The sequence below is a fragment of the Gadus morhua genome, chromosome 10 (genome assembly GCF_902167405.1).
Source record: "Gadus morhua chromosome 10, gadMor3.0, whole genome shotgun sequence".
In the NCBI taxonomy this organism is placed as follows: Eukaryota; Metazoa; Chordata; class Actinopteri; order Gadiformes; family Gadidae; genus Gadus; species Gadus morhua.
In genome coordinates, this window is record NC_044057.1 from 18229966 (window position 1) to 18248411 (window position 18446).

At 48.8% G+C, this 18446-nt stretch overlaps 2 protein-coding genes across 4 annotated transcripts in view; both read right to left on the reverse strand.

The window, feature by feature from the left end:
- The window catches only part of kctd12b (potassium channel tetramerisation domain containing 12b), a 14441-nt gene extending 4874 nt beyond the window's left edge, over nt 1-9567 (reverse strand). Inside the window, exon 1 of the mRNA XM_030368610.1 lies at nt 8008-9567. Within this exon, the coding sequence (XP_030224470.1) occupies nt 8008-8854 (847 nt within the window). The 5' untranslated portion in view covers nt 8855-9567. The remainder of the gene's footprint in view (nt 1-8007) is intronic.
- Nucleotides 9568-11070: 1503 nt separating this feature from the next.
- znf711 (zinc finger protein 711) lies at nt 11071-18439 on the reverse strand. Of its 3 annotated transcripts, XM_030368686.1 has the most exons (10): nt 18242-18439; nt 17058-17125; nt 16869-16966; nt 15933-16742; nt 15678-15824; nt 15305-15535; nt 15051-15188; nt 14797-14931; nt 14459-14515; nt 11071-14071 (listed from the first exon to the last, which is right to left on the reverse strand). In XM_030368686.1, exons 3-10 carry the CDS (start codon nt 16945-16947, stop codon nt 12891-12893), a joined length of 2778 nt encoding a protein of 925 aa, XP_030224546.1. In that variant the 5' UTR covers nt 16948-16966; nt 17058-17125; nt 18242-18439; the 3' UTR covers nt 11071-12890. The 3 variants fall into 3 exon arrangements, with proteins under 3 accessions (XP_030224546.1, XP_030224548.1, XP_030224547.1); XM_030368688.1 differs by lacking the exon at nt 15051-15188; XM_030368687.1 differs by lacking the exon at nt 14459-14515.
- Between the last annotated feature and the right edge of the window lie 7 nt (nt 18440-18446).

An 18446-nucleotide genomic window follows, 5' to 3' on the forward strand; every position in this document is an offset into this window, starting at 1 on the left:
TCTCTCCTCTCTCTCCCTCTCCTCTCTCCTCTCTCCTCCCTCCAATATCTCTCCCTTTCCTCTCTCTCGCTCTCTCCTCTCCCCTCTCCCTCCTCTCTCTCTCCCCTCTAACGAGGAGCGCAGAGTGCCTTCTCGCTTGCACTACCCTTCCTTCCTCCAGCCGCCGTCTCCGCTAATGGCTGCCGCTACAATGACGACCGGCCTCCGCTCACCAGATTACACATCATTAGAGGGACGGGATTAGGGCGCTCTCCAGATGGCTGAGGTGGATCCTGGGTGGATCCCAGCCTCGCAGCGGACGTAGACGCTAGGCTGTACTGCACAGTACATTATTCACACCCTACTACTCCTCTTGTGGATAGGCCGTGTCTTAAAGGCAGCCGGATGCCCTGTAATTGCCCGGGGAGCCGTGCTCTTCCAATGGACTGGAGTTGTATGGCTTGATTGCATTACATGACTCTATAATGGTGCACGAGGCCTCGTCAAACCACTTGATAATGTGACTGGTGTAACGATGCAGCGTCTAGTATGCGCAGTGAAAGTACCATGCATGCGAATGACTTGAGACCCATTCTTCTCTCCACGGACCCTATGATTTTATATATTTGGATATATGGCGCAATAACAATGGCTGCAAATTGCCTCTGAGAATACCACTAGAGATAATAACATAGAGAAGGACGAATGAATTAAGAACGGGAGGGAGTGTAACAGAGGAGAGAGAGAGAGAGAGAGAGAGAGGAGAGAGAGAGAGAGAGAGAGAGAGAGAGAGAGAGAGAGAGAGAGAGAGAGAGAGAGAGAGAGATAGAGAGAGAGAGAGAGGGAGGGAGAGAGGGAGGGAGGGAGGGAGAGAGAGAGAGAGAGAGAGGGGGAGAGAGAGAGAGAGAGAGAGAGAGAGAGAGAGAGAGAGAGAGAGAGAGAGAGAGAGAGAGACACACACAGAGAGAGAGAGACAGAAAGAGAGAGAGACACAGAGAGAGAGAGAGAGAGAGAGAGACCAGTTTGGACCAGAGAAGGAGGCGGTGAAACACTCTTGGTTCCCAGATTACTCCTCACCATCTCGCAGTGGAGAGGAAGAGGAGGGCCTGCCTGACCTCGCAGGCTGGTGGTTCCCGAGGCGACGCCCTATCAATATGTTTTGAGACATCTGCTGTCCCCGAAAGGAGAGGTATTCAGGGAGGGGGGGGGGGGGGGGATGGATATGGGTCCAGTGGATGTAGGTCACAACACTGCAGTTTTGTGTTGAGTCCACATCTGGCTAATTTCCCCCCACCGCCCCCTCTCTTCCCCCCACCCCCCTCCCCACCCTCTCTTCCCGCATTAAAGCCGAACACACAATGCGACACAGGGGCCTCGAGCGTGCGCTACTTTACATCGCTTCCAAGTCGGGCGTGGGCGGAATGCCGGCATCGTCACGGAAACACAGACCGAAGACTCAAGAGAACCGTGAAAGTCTCTGGCTCTCTTCACAGGCCACAGATACCCGACCTTCGTCAGAGCTCTCCTGCCTCACCACAAAAGAAAAAAGAATGAAAGAAAAAGCCACTTGTGCATATTGTAGTCAGCCCACACTCCCCCTTCACACACGTGACCACCACTGAGGGCTGAATGCAGAAGCAGTGGCAGGAAACCTTTCAGCTGGGACCGTGGGCCCCCCAGGGGGGGTGCTTCCACTCTCTCTCTCTGTCTCTCTGTCTCTGTCTCTGTCTCTGTCTCTCTCTCTCTCTCTCTCTCTCTCTCTCTCTCTCTCTCTCTCTCTCTCTCTCTCTCTCTCTCTCTCTCTCTGATGTTTGCTCTGGCTCTCGCTCTTGCTCTCTCTCTCTCTCTCTCTCTCTCTCTCTCTCTCTCTCTCTCTCTCTCTCTCTCTCTCTCTCTCTCTCTGATGTTCTGCTCTGGCTCTCGCTCTTGCTCTCTCTCTCTCTCTCTCTCTCTCTCTCTCTCTCTCTCTCTCTCTCTCTCTCTCTCTTGCTCTCCCTCTCTCTCTCTCTCTCTCTCTCCGATGCTCTCTCTCTCTCGCTCGCTCACTCCCTTCATCACAATCTCTCCTGTTCTTTTTCCCTCACTCTCCTTCGCTCTCATTCTCTATCGCGCTCTCACGCACTCTCGCTCTCGTCCCTGCTTTCGCTATCTCTCCCTTCGCACTCATTCATTGGTCCAGGATTCTGCTCTTTATTAGCGGGTACTTGTGGCTGTCAACAGAGCTCCAGGGTGAAGGATTTGTTTGCCGGTTTTCTTGTTGGTGCGTTTTTTCTTCCCTTCCCTGCTCCAAACCGTTAGAGGCTCACCAATTACAATAAAGACCCTAATATGTCAAGTAGACAATTGGGAGGAGGCTTTCACAGCGTCCTTCGAGTCACTCATTGCATGTGTGCATGTTTGTGTTTCTGTGTGTGAGTTTTGGTGTGTGTGTGTGTGTGTGTGTGTGTGTGTCTGGTTGTGTGTGTGTGTGTGTGTGTGTGTGTGTGTGTGTGTGTGTGTGTGTGTGTGTGTGTGTGTGTGTGTGTGTCTGTGTGTGTGTGTGTGTGTATATGTATGTGTTTTTGTGTGTATGTGATTCCCGGAAAACCATTATTTTCCGGGAATCAGGATTTTGCAGGATTCAGTTCCTTCACTATCACAAATCGTTTGTTTGATTCGTTCATTCAGTTCAGTTCTGTTCAGTTCGTTAAGTCATATGGTCTGTCGTTTGGCAGGGAATCTCAGGTGTCTGGCCTCACCCCTTTGCTTTAAAATACGGTACCATTTAAAAGCAATATGGTATGCCTGTAAATGGAGCCTTTTAAAATACCAGAAGGTCTCAGACTGTGACGGTGCTCGGAAAACGTGACCATATTTTTGTTTAATGTTTAAAAAATAATAATCAGTTCTCTTGTATTGGAAATCAGTTCTTGTCGTTCACCTTCGGGATTCATTCGTTCTGACCGAATCGTTGGCGAATCGCCCATCACTAGTTGACTGGTGAGCAGAAGGTTACTAGTTCAATCCCCGGTGCCTCCGACCCGAGCGTCGAGGTGTCCCTGAGCAAGACACCTAACCCTAACCGCTCCGACGAGCTGGCTGCTGCCTTGCATTGGTTGACGTTGGTGTGTGAATGTGTGTACAAATGGGTGAATGTTAGGCAATATTATTATAAAGTGCTTTGGAGTTTGACACTGAACCAACATCAACTAGTCTCACACCACTTACCCTGTTGATTTGGTGCCTGGCCAAATCCAGATGGGCTTGCTTTGACCCAAAACAAACATCTCTCTCGCCACCCTACATCGACCTGATACACCTAGCCGCTTGTCTCTCTACCATGTTACCATACCAACAGACCCTAATGTGTGCCAGCTAATGGTATCCTGTTCCTGTTGTTACTCTCATCAGCACTGATATGTGCATCAAAGTAGATACAGAAGATATTTAGTGCTCCATGCTGCCATATGTGAATAGGCACACTCAGAAGACGACACATACACATGCACACACACGCACGCACGCACGCACGCACGCACACACGCACGCACGCACGCACGCACGCACACACACACACACACACAGACACACACACACACACACACACACACTCACTATCAGACCAGGAGGCAAGTGCAAAATCGGGGAGAGGTTGCATTCGCTCCTTACAGCCGATGTAATTCTATGAGCCGGTTTAAATATGGGTACATATTAATTTGGCTCCACTGTCGAGCAGAAAATGGATTATAGGGCCGAATAGTCCAGTGAGGGTACAGTTTCAGTGTCAACACAACGCAGAAGAAAATATCCAAAACACTTGGGTCATTTTTATGCTAGAAACAGGAAAGGGGTTTGATTGAACAGCAGCCACACTTGTTCATGTGTCTTCCCATCAGCCATCTGCCCACCATTTATGTGCCTCTTTCTCTGCCACATCTCATCCAATCCATTTTCCAATGACGTAGATCCCTTCCTGCTCCCCTCCTTACTCGCCCCCTCCACCTCTCTCCCTCTCACTCTCTCTCTCTCTCTCTCTCTCTCTCTCTCTCTCTCTCTCTCTCTCTCTCTCTCTCTCTCTCTCTCTCTCTCTCGCTCTCTCCTTCTATTAATCCAAACAGGTACCATGCTGCCCGGGAGACAAGGGGCCTGGATACTAAGATAGGACGGGGGCTCCTAGGGAATCGAGGGCATGTTGCCATGTAGAGTGGCAGGTGGTGGCCAAGAGGATAAAACATAGGTTTGAAATCACTACAAGATAGGGAAAGTGCTCTAGGAGGACAAGATTACAGACATAACCAGGACTGGTACTTGAGTCTATTAGGTGAGACTCAGAGTCATTGCTTTCCCTGCGTGATTAGATCAGCTGCGAAGAAAATGACTGGTGAAAGGTGGAGGAGATGTAAAAGGGTTGCCATGTTAAACAAGTCAGGACTGATCCCAGCACAGTGTGTGAGAGGTACATGTTAAATCATGAAGATACATGATGGACCTATGTTGGTGATTCACTGCATGGTTTTGTCTTAACATTTTACCAAAAATGGTTGCATATGCTTTACTGGAACACAGCAAGGCAGGCCAGATGAGAAATTATGTTTTATTTATTTAACGCGGGTTGGGAAGGTTCAACCAATAGAGTGACATAGACCTGCTCGTCAAAAAGGCACTCATGCTAAATATTTGAAGCTTTTATCAGCGTACTACAATCCCAAAGTGCACTTCATCACAACTTGTCAAATGGACGCTTTTCTCAACCCTCCCCTTGCCTAGTGTTGAATGTTGCGCCCCAAGGCAACCCTAACATTTCAGGGTGGCGGAAAAGACACCGGCGTCCGAAATTCCCTGCACTGCTGTCTGTGTGTCTGTAAGCACGCAAGTCATGACTTGCCATTAATGGATTATTACTAGCATTAATGGATTAATGCTATTGTTAATGAAAGTTAATTTGGGAATTTGTGTTTAGTGGGAAGACTAGACTTTGTGATTAACAAATGCTGTGCTATGTTTAATGAGAGAGATTATTTGGCGTCAACACAACGGTTTTGCAATGTGATTGACAGAATGCTGTTTTTCCTCAGTACAACTTGTTTTGATGGTCAACTCTTAAACATACTAATCTAGGAATAAAATACGGATATAATTTAATAGCTACTTAAATAGAGCCAGTAAGGCAGATGAAAGGACTGAAAAAACATGCCCTCGGGTTATATAGTTATCTTTATAATTATGCTGAAGTTCAATTATTTTATAAAATGGCACTGCAGGCAGCTCATATTTGCAACTATTAAACTATAGAAAGGCCTTTATAATCGTTTCCATTTATTACACACTTAACATAAGTTCACTTTTTAATCAGTCAATACAGCATTTATGTTGGCAAATGCATAAATGGAGATACAGAGAAAAAAAATGGAAAAATGACTTTTATTCAACAAATATCAGTATCAATTCCCATTAAACACTTCACTAGTATGTTGCTGTATGTCTCTGAGGCCAGACCACGTAGCGACAACCTAATATATATATGGAGCCGTCACGTCAACAGAGCTCTGTGTCACTGTAAAACAGAGGGCTCGCCCGTCTGGCTGTAGACATTGAAGAACACGTTTATCATCACTGTCAGTAACTCTACCATGGCTATGACCTCTCAGCTCACACCATGGATCAAATTAAAACCTACGCGGTCAAACCTCCCTGCCACTTTCTCCACGGAAAGTCTACCTCGCGCTCAGTCTGTTCTCTCCTGCTCGGACTTAGCTCGTAGAACACTTTGTCTACCTGCTAACTCTGCTCTTACACTCTAATATCACCAGTCTGAAGGGAGAGGAGGTTGAAATCGTGTTGGGTGTGTTTTTATATTGTCGCTTGTCACGTGTGTACGAGGTATATGATGTGCATACCTATCCTGAGGCTATACCTGATAATACACCTTTTAAATCTGTGCTTGTTAACTCTTTGCTACCACAAGTCTCGGGACCACCAACACATTACAGCCTACTCTCTCAGCTGGTGATAAGACCCCTCGTATCGGCTATATATGATTATAGGTGTTACAATGCTATTGTATCCTTCCCATGGGCATTCTTTTTCAGTAAGCGAGAGCAAACATCAAATATGCAGAAGCTATAACTGTAATACTGAACTGAAGGGTCATCAATAGCATTAATGATTACAGAACACTCAACAGTGGAATAAGGTGGGCTGCCAAGTCTACGTTTAACGTATTTCTTGTGGCACAAACCTTGACTTTTTCTCATGATTAAACAATGTAACGCGACAACGCAGGGATACACAGAGAGAGCCTGAAGAGAGAGTGCAGGAGGCTGAGGCCCCGTTCACACGAAGCCGATTTCATGGCGAAACCGCAAAGGTCTTGTACGGTTCGGCCTTCCGTACACACGAAGCCGGCGAATCCGCTGACCGAAACCGCAAACTTCTGAAACCACCCTCGGAGGTGGTTTCAAATCTACCTGGTTTCGTTTTGGATTCGTGTGTACGCCTGAAACCGACTGAAACCGCAAACCATGACGTCATCGCCCCACCCCTCGACCTCCTAGCCAATGGCTCTTAAGCCCGCGGAGTCTCAGAAATCACATGCGAGCATGCGCATAAGGGCAGCCTTTATGCGCATGCTCGCCTCTTCTTCTTATTTCATTTCTTCTGGATTTCTGTACCAGAAGAGGCGCCCCTTATGGGCCTGGAATGTGCACTACAGCGTTTCTACAGATCTAACCGGTTTCGCTTGGCTTCGTCTTTACGGAGATACTTCGAAACCGGATAGATCGAAACCGTAACGGTTTCGCCCGTTCGGCTTCGTGTGAACGGGGCCTGAATGTGATAGAACACCTTTTCTTTCTCCCCCACCCCCCCTAGCTGATTAAAATACTGGATTCTCCAGTGGACAATCAATACATACTCCTTATGTGGCAACTGGCAGCACTCATTGTTTCTTCCACTTTTCGCAGATATTGTAGCACAATTCAAAAGGTGCATACACCAGTGTCATCCGTTAACATAAAAAAAAGACTGAATTGCTTTGTGTCCTTGCGGCTTAATAAGCACAGCCTTAACAAAAACAACCCCTAGGACAGCAATCAATCATAGAACAGTGCAGCTATGGTCTGTTCGCAGAAAATAAGAAAAATAAAAAACATATATTAAATGTTAAGGGACACATTTAATACAAATTTAAGAGAAAAAAAATAATTTTCGTGTCCCTCTTCTTTCTTGTGCTGGGGGCTGTTCCCATCCCTCATGGCTGATAAGATGTCCAATTATTTGGTAATTTAGTTCAGAGTAGAGAGAGCGAGAGAGAGAGAGAGACTGATTTGCTGGAGTAAGCGGAGAGGGTACTGTACAACTATAGCACTGCAGATCTCTGGCACCCTTTGAAGCCCTTTTCTATTATGACAGGCGCTAAAGTCACACGGCAACACAGGAGGTTCGTTTTGACACACTGTCTATCAGATATAGCATTGTGCTTGGTCGACGCAAACGCAGGGGGGAAAAGTACACAGAAGAAAATCAAGTCTTTGCAAGAGGAAAAGGTTTGGGTTGTAGGATTCCAGCAGTCAGGGATTCTGGAGATGGATGTGAGGCTGGAGTTTTTGGGGGCTGGTTTTCATTTGGAAGGAGACAGAAGCTGGGGCTTAGAAGTAGGGCACCCTGCCTGGATGGGAAGGGGATTTGAGGAGGAGGAGGAGGAAGAGCAGGAGGATGAGGAGGAGCAGGAATGCTGGGGGGGGTCGCAGGGTTCACCTGGAGAGGATTCGGCTGACGGCGGAGACGGCGTGGTTGCAGGTTCACGTGTCTACAGGCAGAGGTCTGCGGGCCGGGAACTGAGGGATTCCAGGAGGAGAGGAGATGGAGAACGTCGTCTACCGGTGCCGCCCGAGCTCAGGAGGACCACGGGACGCGTAGAGTTGGGCAGGGAGGATCGAGAAGGGGGCCGCAGGGGGGGCACTTTGTGGCTGAGAGGATGGTGGAGGGTGGGGTCGGGGCGGGGGGGGGGTGGCCCTGGGAGAATAAGGCCGGGCGGGGGGTGTCACTCACGGTAGAACACATATTCAGTGTAGCTGGTCCAGATCTTGTCGTCCGTCTGCTCGTGGGCAAAGGCACAGGTGCCCGTGGAGTTGCAGGCCACCATGTGGAAGCCGGAGTCGGCCAGCTTGTCGAAGGCCTGCTCCAGGAAGGTGAACTTGAGATAGTAGCGCGACGTGTAGCGCTCCGGCGGGCGGTCGGGGTCCCGGCTCTCGTTCAGGGTCTCGCCGAACACCTCCTTGGCCAGGGACGTCTTCCCGCACACCATGATGCGCGCCACCCGCCTGAACTTGGCGTCGGTCTGGCTGTCGCGGCCCAGGGTGTACGAGCCCCGGTAGCCGATGGTGATGAAGCCCGAGCGCTTGCTGGCGTCCAGGCCTCCCGGGACCAGGCTGGCGCAGGCCGCCGCCGCCGCCCCCAGGGAGCCCATGTGGCGGCCGGTCTCCAGCCCGGGGGAGGCGTCCTCGGGGTCGCTCTGGCAGCCCTCGTCCCCCAGGGAGTTCTGCTTGCTGATTTTGGGCGCCAGGAGCTTGACGAGCTCGGGCAGGTTGAAGAACTCGGCCTCGCGCTGCAGCCGGCCTCGCTCGGGGAAGTGGTCCGGGAGAACCAGCTGCTGGTCCCTCATGTAGTCCAGGATGTAACGGAACAGGAAGCCGTCGCGGTCCACAAAGAACCTGCCTTTCGTGTCCCGGGCCAGTCCTTTGGTCGACTTCTGACTGAACATGTCCCACAGGAGAGAGTCTGGCACGCTAGTGAGGGTAGAATAGCGCGTGATGTACACTTGCCCACCGACGTTCAGCTCAATAATCTCTGGGAAGCCAACTTCGTCCCCGGGGATGCTGCTGTCTGGTAAAGCCATGGCTAAATCCTAGGATGGCGATATGTGTTCCTCCTTAAAACAGTAGCCTAATGGACACTGTGTTGTCAATTGCACTACAGTGGTAGGCCTATGGCGAAAAACGTGGATGGTGGGACCTACAATGAGCGCACTTCCTAGGCTACTTGTTCAAAAACGATCCGCGCACAACGTGTACACTTTTGCAGCCGCAGAAAATATAATAACACGAAAAATATTTCAAAAAAACAGATGTCAATTATAAATATATAGCGCACTGCATATCCGCAGATACCAGGTTGCGGATACTAGATGCCCGTGTCCTTTTTTTTACGCATACACAGATTTGAACATTGGCAATGAAAACTATTAATGACAATTAGCGAGGATTTCTAATAAACAGTAACGCAGGTAACACAACATTCCTTTTATGCCTTTCCCAATAAATCTTCGGTCAGTTGTCTAGGCGGAGACAGGATCGGGTGGCCCAACTTCAATGAGGCAATCCATAGTTTGGCAGTTTTCCCAGTAGATGTCCCGTAAAGGTAAAGCCTGGCGGACGACGATCAACCTCCTGAATGTAACGCTAGTGAGCGGTAGATTTAAGAATAAAAACAATGCTTCTCCATCACTCGAGACGCACACACGCAGGGAGATCTCTCGGCCGCTCTAGCGCTTCGGATATGCGATCGCGCGTCAGCCCGTACTACTGTGCTGCGATGAGGACGGTGTGTATTATGTATGTGCTAACCACACCTACCTACCGATGACGTTTTCTGGCTGAGGTCCAGGCTCCGTCTTGAAAAAAAAAAAATACAAATCACTAATTCGTTTTTTTCTTCTCTCGTTTTGGCGAGAGATAGGCCTAGTTGGTTTATATCACGTCGCAGTTAATAGTTATTTAAATCACATGTCTGATAGGCCTAGGGGCTATGTACAATGTGCAATGTAAAGCGTGTAGGCTAATTGAATATTGCTCCGATTTTTTTGCCTCCTGGAGAACTGTTACAATTCTATAAATTCTAGTCTTACGACAACTATACGAAAACAACTAAAAACGCTATCTTTATTTTAAACCATTTCACGCCAGAGACGGAATAATAGTGACATCTAGTGTTTGCCTATAGCATTAACGTAAATTACGATTACTCTTGTTGTAAATTAATAATGATGTTGACTAGGTCCAAACTGATGGACTGGCCTTAATTGAACCTGTGTACACGTACAGACGAAATGGTCCTTTATTTACTCCTTCCAAGTGCGGTGCAGCCCAGGCCCAGCAAGTCTTGTTTGTTATTTGTCAGACTGGGAGCAATCTGGTCCTGATTTCCCAGCGGGCCCCACAGGTCTCTTGCGGAATCCTGCGCTGTGGACTGACTTGTCAACCATTTACTCTGGAGGTGCAACAACACCACGAGGTATGTTGGGGGGTGGGGGGGTGGGGTAGTAAAAGGCTTTTCAATATTCTCTGGGAGCCCAAATGCTATTCATTATTTTTTATAGTGATCATCCAATCACTATTATCCCATAGCAAATTATGCAAACATAAGGAGAGCCTAAAAACACGATTATTGAGTAAATTAAGGTGTTCTCTATAGGTGCATGGCTGTCCCAATTAACAGCACACTAATGTATTAGGGGGATGTCAATCAGTCAGTCCACAATTATAAAACAAGATTAAAGAAGGGCAGGGGATTATCATCCAGCGTTCAGTCTTTGTATCAAAGATAAAAATCCACAAATATATTTTTCAGGGGAAAAAGGCATCTGCACCATACAATGCTGACCGCTGCAACGTGTGATTGATGGGTGATATTCTGTAGGAGCTGAAGACAAGGACTTGCTGATTAAGTGTCCATGCCAATGCAAAACTGGTTCTATACAGCTTCATTTCCCCCAGGATAAAGCTTCATACATCTTATGTTGACAGGTGGCAGCAGGGAGTAAGGACTCGACTTAGCAATATGAAATGCCAACAGTGCAATATTCTACAGGAGGTCCCTTATCAACAATTCTTCAAAAATTCCAATTATAGAATTGCTGTCCCTTCATAATGACACTGTGATCTTAAGTACTGCAGTTTCACTTTTTACCGTTGCCCTCCTATTCCAACCCAGCATGTCTTCTTCTTGATAACCCTGACGCTGTAAGGGGGAGAGGAACAGCTGCTAGAGGAATCGAAAAGGCACAGATAAATAAAAAAAGATAATCGAGGAATCGAAAAAAGGCACCGACAAATATTAAAAGATAATCGTTTATTTTGGATCCTCCCCACCAGTAGTTTATCCACAATCAGACTGAAAAAAAAAAAAAGGCTAAAAAGGTACACAAATGTATGGATCTTTAATATATACCACAATTCCTTTTTATGATGACAGCATATGTGCATACTCTTAAGACTAATGCCAATTTGTCAACCATTTTGTTGAAAGGGTATAGCTCCCGTTTGGGATTCAGTTAGGTAGGCCTGGGCCTTTGGGAACCGATGTTAGTGAGCACAAACATTAACACAAAACCCAATCACTTAACCATATACAGAACAATAGATGGTTTCACTCGCAACAAGACTCTTCTTGAACAAAACAATATATTTTTTTAACATCAGAACAAGAGATTGCAATCAAAAACACTCTCATCTGGTCACATCCACAATCGTCCATTATACCAGAACGACACATACTTCTTCTCATACACAAAAAGAAAAAAAAATTAAAGTGCTTTCTACTGACTCAAGCATGGGGCTTTCATCAGTTAATGGTATTGATGCGTGTGAAACATAAAAAAAACAAACAGAAGAAATTATTCGCTGATTGGCCTAAAATCAATGCTCGAGGAGTTAAGCGTGAACAACGATACTGGACATGATTGCAACTCAGGTAGTCTGCCGAGCACACGTCCTTCCCATCAATCACCGTTCAGCAGCAGCTCTAACACACACACCCACTTCACAGCAGATCATCTCAGACTCTGAAGTCAGGCCTTACTGTGAAACCCATGGGAGCATGAAAACATTGATGCAAGAATACAATGTTCGAAAAACGGATCTGTGGGAAAAGGTTTTGTGTGTAATAAATGTGTTTTCTTTGTTAACCTGTTCACAGAAAAAAAAGGGATATTCCATTAATGTATCAATTGCATCTCCATTTCTGCTTTCCCCCAAACACCACGTGACAGTTATAAAAACCACATGGACTCACACGTTAAACATCTGCAACGCTATGTACATTCTACATGATTAGTTCAACCAGACTCATGACCACTGTGTACAGAAAACGTGAAGCGCAACTGGTAAATTTGTGAAATATCCTTGTATTATGCATGTAAACATGGTTACAAAGCCATTTGTGTGCAAGCATCATCCAGCCCCTCTAGAACAATGGCATGATGGCGTTAAAAACAAATGGTGTGGCTAAAAGCTGGTTATTTAAGGGGGGGGTTGGGATCGGGGGAGGGGATATACTGGAAGGGAGGCAGGTCCCCCCGGTACTTGTTCCATACTGTCTACCTGGCGTGACGTTCACAAAGCACCACGTTCTATAATACAGGACACAGTCGTCTTCTTGCAGCATTACAGCTGAGGGGTATAAAAATATAGAAATTTTGAAACCCTGAATATATACGTACATATGTGATTCTTTTGCAACAAAACATGACAGAAATTACAGCTGTCCCCCTACTTTTGACTCCTGTTATTCTTTGCACAATCTCCAAGTCTCACCCTTCCTTGCATTGTTTTTAGGGGGTGTTGGGGAGCTTGGAGGTCGGACTCACGTCAACACACAGAACGGTCAACGAGAACGTCTTACGTCACGGTCGTCATCTCCACCCATGACCGTCCACATCCGTTAACCCTTGGTCCTTAAGAGTGAGAACAGCAGTGGGTGCGTTTCCTGGGGGGGGGAGAGGAGTGTGTGCGTGTGCGCGCGCGTGTGTGTGTGTGTGTGTGTGTGTGTGTGTGTGTGTGTGTGTGTGTGTGTGTGTGTGTGTGTGTGTGTGTGTGTGTGTGTGTGTGTGTGTGTGTGTGTGTGTGTGTGTGTGTGTGTGTGTGTGTGAGACAACCTCACATCAACATGTCTTTGTGATGCCGGGCTATGTGCTGGCTCTTCTCCGAGGGCCGCCTGAAGCCCTTGGTGCAGTAGTCGCAGCGGTGCGGGTAGTCCTTGGTGTGGATGGAGATGACGTGGCGCTTGAAGCCCGAAGCGTCCGTGCTGTTGTACTCGCAGAACTGACACTGGTAGACCTTGCGGCCGCTGTGCGTCTTCATGTGCTTCTTCAGCTCCGCCGGGTGCCGGAAGCCCCGCCGGCAGCGCTTGCACTTGAACGGCAGGTCCTTGGTGTGCAGCGACAGGATATGGCGGCTCAGGGTGAAGGTGTCGGGCGCGTTGAAGTTGCAGTGGCGGCACTGGTGCACCTTGTTGCCCTTGTGCGTCTCGGCGTGCTTCTTCAGCTCCGACGGCCGGTGGAAGCCCTTCTCGCACACGTCGCACTGGTGCGGGAAGTCCTTGGTGTGCACCGAGATGATGTGGCGCTTCAGGTCGCTGGAGTTGGTGCTCTTGTGCTCGCAGTGGGGGCACTGGTGGGTCTTGTGGCCCTGCACCACCTCTATGTGCCGCTGCAGCTCGCGCGCGTCGGCGTACGCCTGCGGGCAGTGGCTGCACTTGAAGGGCAGGTCGGCGCCGTGCTTGCTCTTGATGTGAGTCTTTAGGTTGGACTGGTCGGCGCAGCGGAAGTCGCAGTGCGGGCACAGGTAGGGCTTCTCGCCCGTGTGCGTGCGCATGTGTTTCTTGAGCTCCGACGGGTGGCGGAAGCCCTTGGCGCACTCCACGCACACGTGGGCAAAGTTCTTGCTGTGCGACGCCAGCATGTGGCGGTTCAGCAGGCCCTGCTCGGCCGTCTCGTAGGCGCAGTGCTTGCAGTGGTGCAGCTTGGGCTCGCGGTCCTTCACGATGAGTTTGTCCGAGCCCAGCGGGCTGGACTCGTGGTAGCGCCGGGCGTACTCCGTGTACTCGGGCGAGCGCTCGCTGTGGTGGCTGAGCAGCTTGTGGCTCTCCAGGTGGTTGTGGAAGTTGACCTTCTTGTTGGTGGTGAAGTCGCAGTCGGTGCACTGGTACTTCTTCTTCAGCAGGTGGTCGGGGTGGTTCTTCATGTGGCACTTCAGGAAGACCCGGGAGCGGAACTTCTTCCCGCAGAGGTGGCAGGGGTAGACGGTCAGCGGCAGACCGTCCGGCCCGATGATGACGGCTGGGGAAACCGAGGGGGGGGGGGGGACACAGGGCGGATGTTGAAAAGCTGTTGGCTTGTAAACAGGGAATTCTTGTACACTATAATATCATTGTAAAATGCAAAACATGCAAAACAAGCGTGTGCCTTACTTCATTGATGGGTACCAAATTTGAAGAGAATATTCAAGATGTATCAAAATATTCTTATACTGTTTTAGATCCATCTTGGATGTTCAACAAATACATTGTGAAATACATTTGGCTTCGCTCGACTCCAGTGGCACGAGTTTAAAATGGGAGGAGGGTCCAAAATTAACTTTTAGAAGCTTGCTTTTCTACTTGCGATGGTGGAAAACTATATACCCCAGATGCAATTGTTTTAATATGGAACCCTGAATTTCTTTACCTGCAGATTCGTCAAAATTTTCCGCCATTGGCTGGTGGAAGGTGTTAATTGTGGACCCTGTGTGGGGGAGCAGTCGATAAAGCTGGGCCATTATTTATTTGCATCAAAAAATAACAATAGGAAATTAGATATGAAAAATGTATCACGCTCTATTAATACTGTGACAATACGCTGCTACTGACATGTAATATTAAATGATTGGCCAGCAGAGCCCTAAAAATTTGTGTTATGGACATTTGATATAATAAGATTCATCAATCAAATACCTGTTATGTGTGTATGCATGTTTGTTATTATGTGTGCGTGTGTGCGCGTGCGGTGTTATACGCAGCCCATACCAGTCTGGCACTGCCGCATATTGCCCTTTTTCTTCTTCTTGGTCTTGGTCTTGAGGAGGCGGTTGGCGCCCATGTTGTCCCTGATCTGCAGGAACGGCGTGGTGCCCCCGTTCTTCCCCGCGTCGATACAGTTACCTGCACACAACACGTCAGATGGTGACGCCAGGCGAGGAGTGCGGTCCTTTGGTGTGAACCCTGAACACTAGCATCCATCCATCGGTGCGACTGTCATGCTACAAAATTGCCATCTTTACCATAAGAATTTGCCCAGGACACGGGCACAAACATCTTGTTGTTTATGGAGTCATGAAGCTCGGTTGGCTGTGCTGCAGCCTCCTCCTCCTGATCTACTACCACCTCCATATACACCTGTTCAGCCATGTCACTCTCATCTACAAACAGTCAGGGGAAACAGTGCGTTGAACAGCGCCCTAGGGATTTACGATGGGGTGGTGGCCCAAGCTGGCGGCGTGCGCTTCAGCAGGGCTTGATCGCGTGGACTACTTACTCATGTCTTCGTCGTCCTCGTCGTCTTCGTCACTCTCGTCGTCGTCCTCGTCGTCGTCGTCGTCATCTTCCTCTGTGTCGTCGTCGTCGTCGTCGTCGTCTACTTTGGTCCGGTTCTTGACCGACATGTAGATCATCTTGTCGCGGCCGACGCCGAGTCGCCCCGACGACGCCGCCTCCGGGTCGGGATGCCCGTTCTGATAGTCGTCCTCCGTTATCACCTCGGTTCCCCCTGCAAGACCATAGAAACAATGGAGTTAATGTCACGACTCCTTTCCATGTCAAATCATTTGGACCTTTAGGAAAGAAAAAAACTTCAATCGATCGATCAGGATTATTATTATGTTATCAAAGTTTCTCTTAGGGGCACTTGCCCAAATCGTCGTCCGCTTCAGCTTTGAAAATGTAGACCTTGATGACCTCCGACTCATCCTGCTCTTTGGCTTCCTTGTCCTCCATCACCTCAGTGCTGATCTCCAGAGGCGTGTCCCCTATGTCCAGCTTCTCCCCCACCTCGTCCACTACAGTGATGGAAAAGAACAAAACTCGGTCAACAACATTATCACACGCACGTATGCCTGAGTGAGTCTGAGGAAACGCAGGGCCGCCGAGCAAGCTGTGTGGCTTACAGGAGATCATGAGGTAGTCCTCAGAGCTGCTCCGGGCGTCGTCGTCCCCATCGGTCTGCAGGTCCACCGACTCGGCCGGCAGCTCCTCGTGGATGATGGTCTCCCTGTCGGCCACCATCACGCCCTCCGACACCAGCTGCTGGTCCAGCGTGTTGTCCTGGTGGTCCGACAGCAGCTCGGCCACAAACACCTGGTCCGTCATGTCGTGGTGGTGATGGTGGTGGTGGTGGTCCGAGTCCTGGATGAGCTGCGAGGTCAGGACGTGGTGGTGGTGATGGTGGTGGTGGTCCAGAGCCTCCTCTATGGCAACCTCCGAGCCCAGAATGTTATCGGGCATGATGACGCTGTGCTCCGACGACACCAGGTCCTCGTTGACGATCTCGTGACTTTCTACTCCGACGTCGACCACGAGTCCTTCCACCTCCTCCGCCTCCATGCCTTCCACCTCTACCTCCTCCTCCTCCAGCCCCTCCACAACATGGGCTTCCAGGGCCTCGACGTCCTCCACCTCAAGACCCTCGACCTCCACCTCCCCATCCAGTCCATCCACCACCTGGGCTTGGAGCTCCACTATCTGGGTCTGCAGACCGTCAACTACCTCGGCCTCCAGTCCCTCCACGTCGGTCTCCAAGCTCTCCACCACCTCCGTCTCCAGGCCCTCCTCCACCTGGGTCTCCAGGCCCTCCACCTCAAGGCTGTGCTCCAGCAAGATGCCTTCGTCTGTCATCACATCGCTGAGAAGCATTCCCTCTGGCACAGACACCACGATATGCTCCCCGTCGATGTGAGCCAGACCCCCTATTCCCGCCACTGCAAATGCAAGAAAGAGTGAAGAGGAGACGAAGGAGATAAGAATGTTGTCTAACAGTGTGGCCGACCAATACAGAATCGCAAATAAATACATTGATTAATCAGCCTTCCCAACCCATCACCTACCAAAGTCTTGCATGATCATCGTGTGGGGCATCTTCAGCTCCTGTGTATGTAACTCCAGCACCCCTCCACCATGGTCCATGTTTTCAACCAGAAAACCACTGAAAGAAAATGACAGAATGCATTATGGCGTGTTCAACATTTCCCTGTGTGCCTATGTGGATTTAATCACTGCACATAGTGGACACTTACCTGCCAAGGTTTAGTGAAATACAACCAATAGGTTATACAGGAAGCTGACTTCCATCAGGGATGCAACCCTGCAAGATACATAAAGGTTGAACATTGTCACTGATTACAGAATTGTGTGATTGTGAGACTAAACATATCAACCTGAACGCTGTTGTTATTACATATGTTTTGCTGCAGTAAAGTGCAGTTATATGCAATACGGTTGTTGAAGTAGTATGACCTGGGGGGAATCGTTTAAAAACAGTCTGTTATTAAGAGGGACTGAAGTGTGTGTGAATTTAGAAACCACGCATGCAAAAGGAGCATATTGGATAGCAATGACAAGAAGCATGCAGCATTCATGTCTACTGTCTCCATCAGGTGTCCACTTGGTGCACTACAGGCAACACTAACTTGAGGACCAATGCACCTGGAGCTGGTTGAACTCATTAGCCAAACAAGACAAAGGGATACCGCCACCGTTTAAGTGCTCATAACCATAAGGGAGAAACAGCATTCTCACATATATGGAGACTACTCGCTTTAACGTGTGGAATGCGCAAAGTTTTTGAAAAGCCAGTCTATCAATGCCAATAGTCCAGCAGCATTGATCCTGGGCGTCTGCGTTTCGGGGGGAAACACGTTTTATTGTAATCTGAATGTGGTTAGTGCACGCCAGTCGCTGTTAAGACACTTTATTAGTTGTTATTGTTCGTGCCCAGGATACTATGCCGCACAACACACGCGCTCAGAATTCATTGCCGCCAATGAAAGCACTGCAAACGTTATGCAACACACTAGGGCGGTAGCCGCCCTCCACCCACTAACGCTAACTAGCAAGAAGCTACGACTGTTCAATCCATCGCCATTTTGTTTAGCTAAAAATGCTAATATAACACAATGCAAACGTGTACCAAATGAGCAATTACAATACTCTACGATGACAACGTCCAATGCATACACTTAAGGAAGACCATTAACTATAAATGCAACCATTAAACAAGATCTGCGTTTCCCGCATTTCGCTGTTTTAGTCGTTAGTACCCTCCACGCTGGCTAGCTAGCGTGCTAACCTAGCCGCGGCGGCTGGTTCTGCATTATCCACCATGTTGTTGTCGCTGAGGTCTGAAAGCGGCCCGCTATGGCCGACTGGGCCCTGGTGCCCAATTCCATATATACTTTTAATCGATTAAGAATATTTGTACCTGATAACGAAGTCGTCTGAGTCTATCGGCGTATCTCCCCTTCGCAATTATGTCTGTTATTGTTTTGGTTTATTTTTAACGGTAAGCTAAGTGCGGCCTGCAGTTTTGGATCCCCGGCCACTCTTTGCTAGGCCTCGGCCAATCAGGTTGCTTCCTGACAACCGAAGGGAGGGCGGGGGGCAGACAATGCGTGGCCTCGTTCACC

Coding starts and splice junctions, on each gene's coding strand:
- znf711 (XM_030368686.1), bottom strand. CDS start 16,947: ATGGACCATGGTGGAGGGGTGCTGGAGTTACATACACAGGAGCTGAAG. Junction 14,932..15,050: donor GTCCTGGGCAAATTCTTATG/GTAAAGATGGCA, acceptor TGTTGTGTGCAG/GTAACTGTATCGACGCGGGG. Junction 14,072..14,458: donor AAATTTTGACGAATCTGCAG/GTAAAGAAATTC, acceptor CGGTTTCCCCAG/CCGTCATCATCGGGCCGGAC.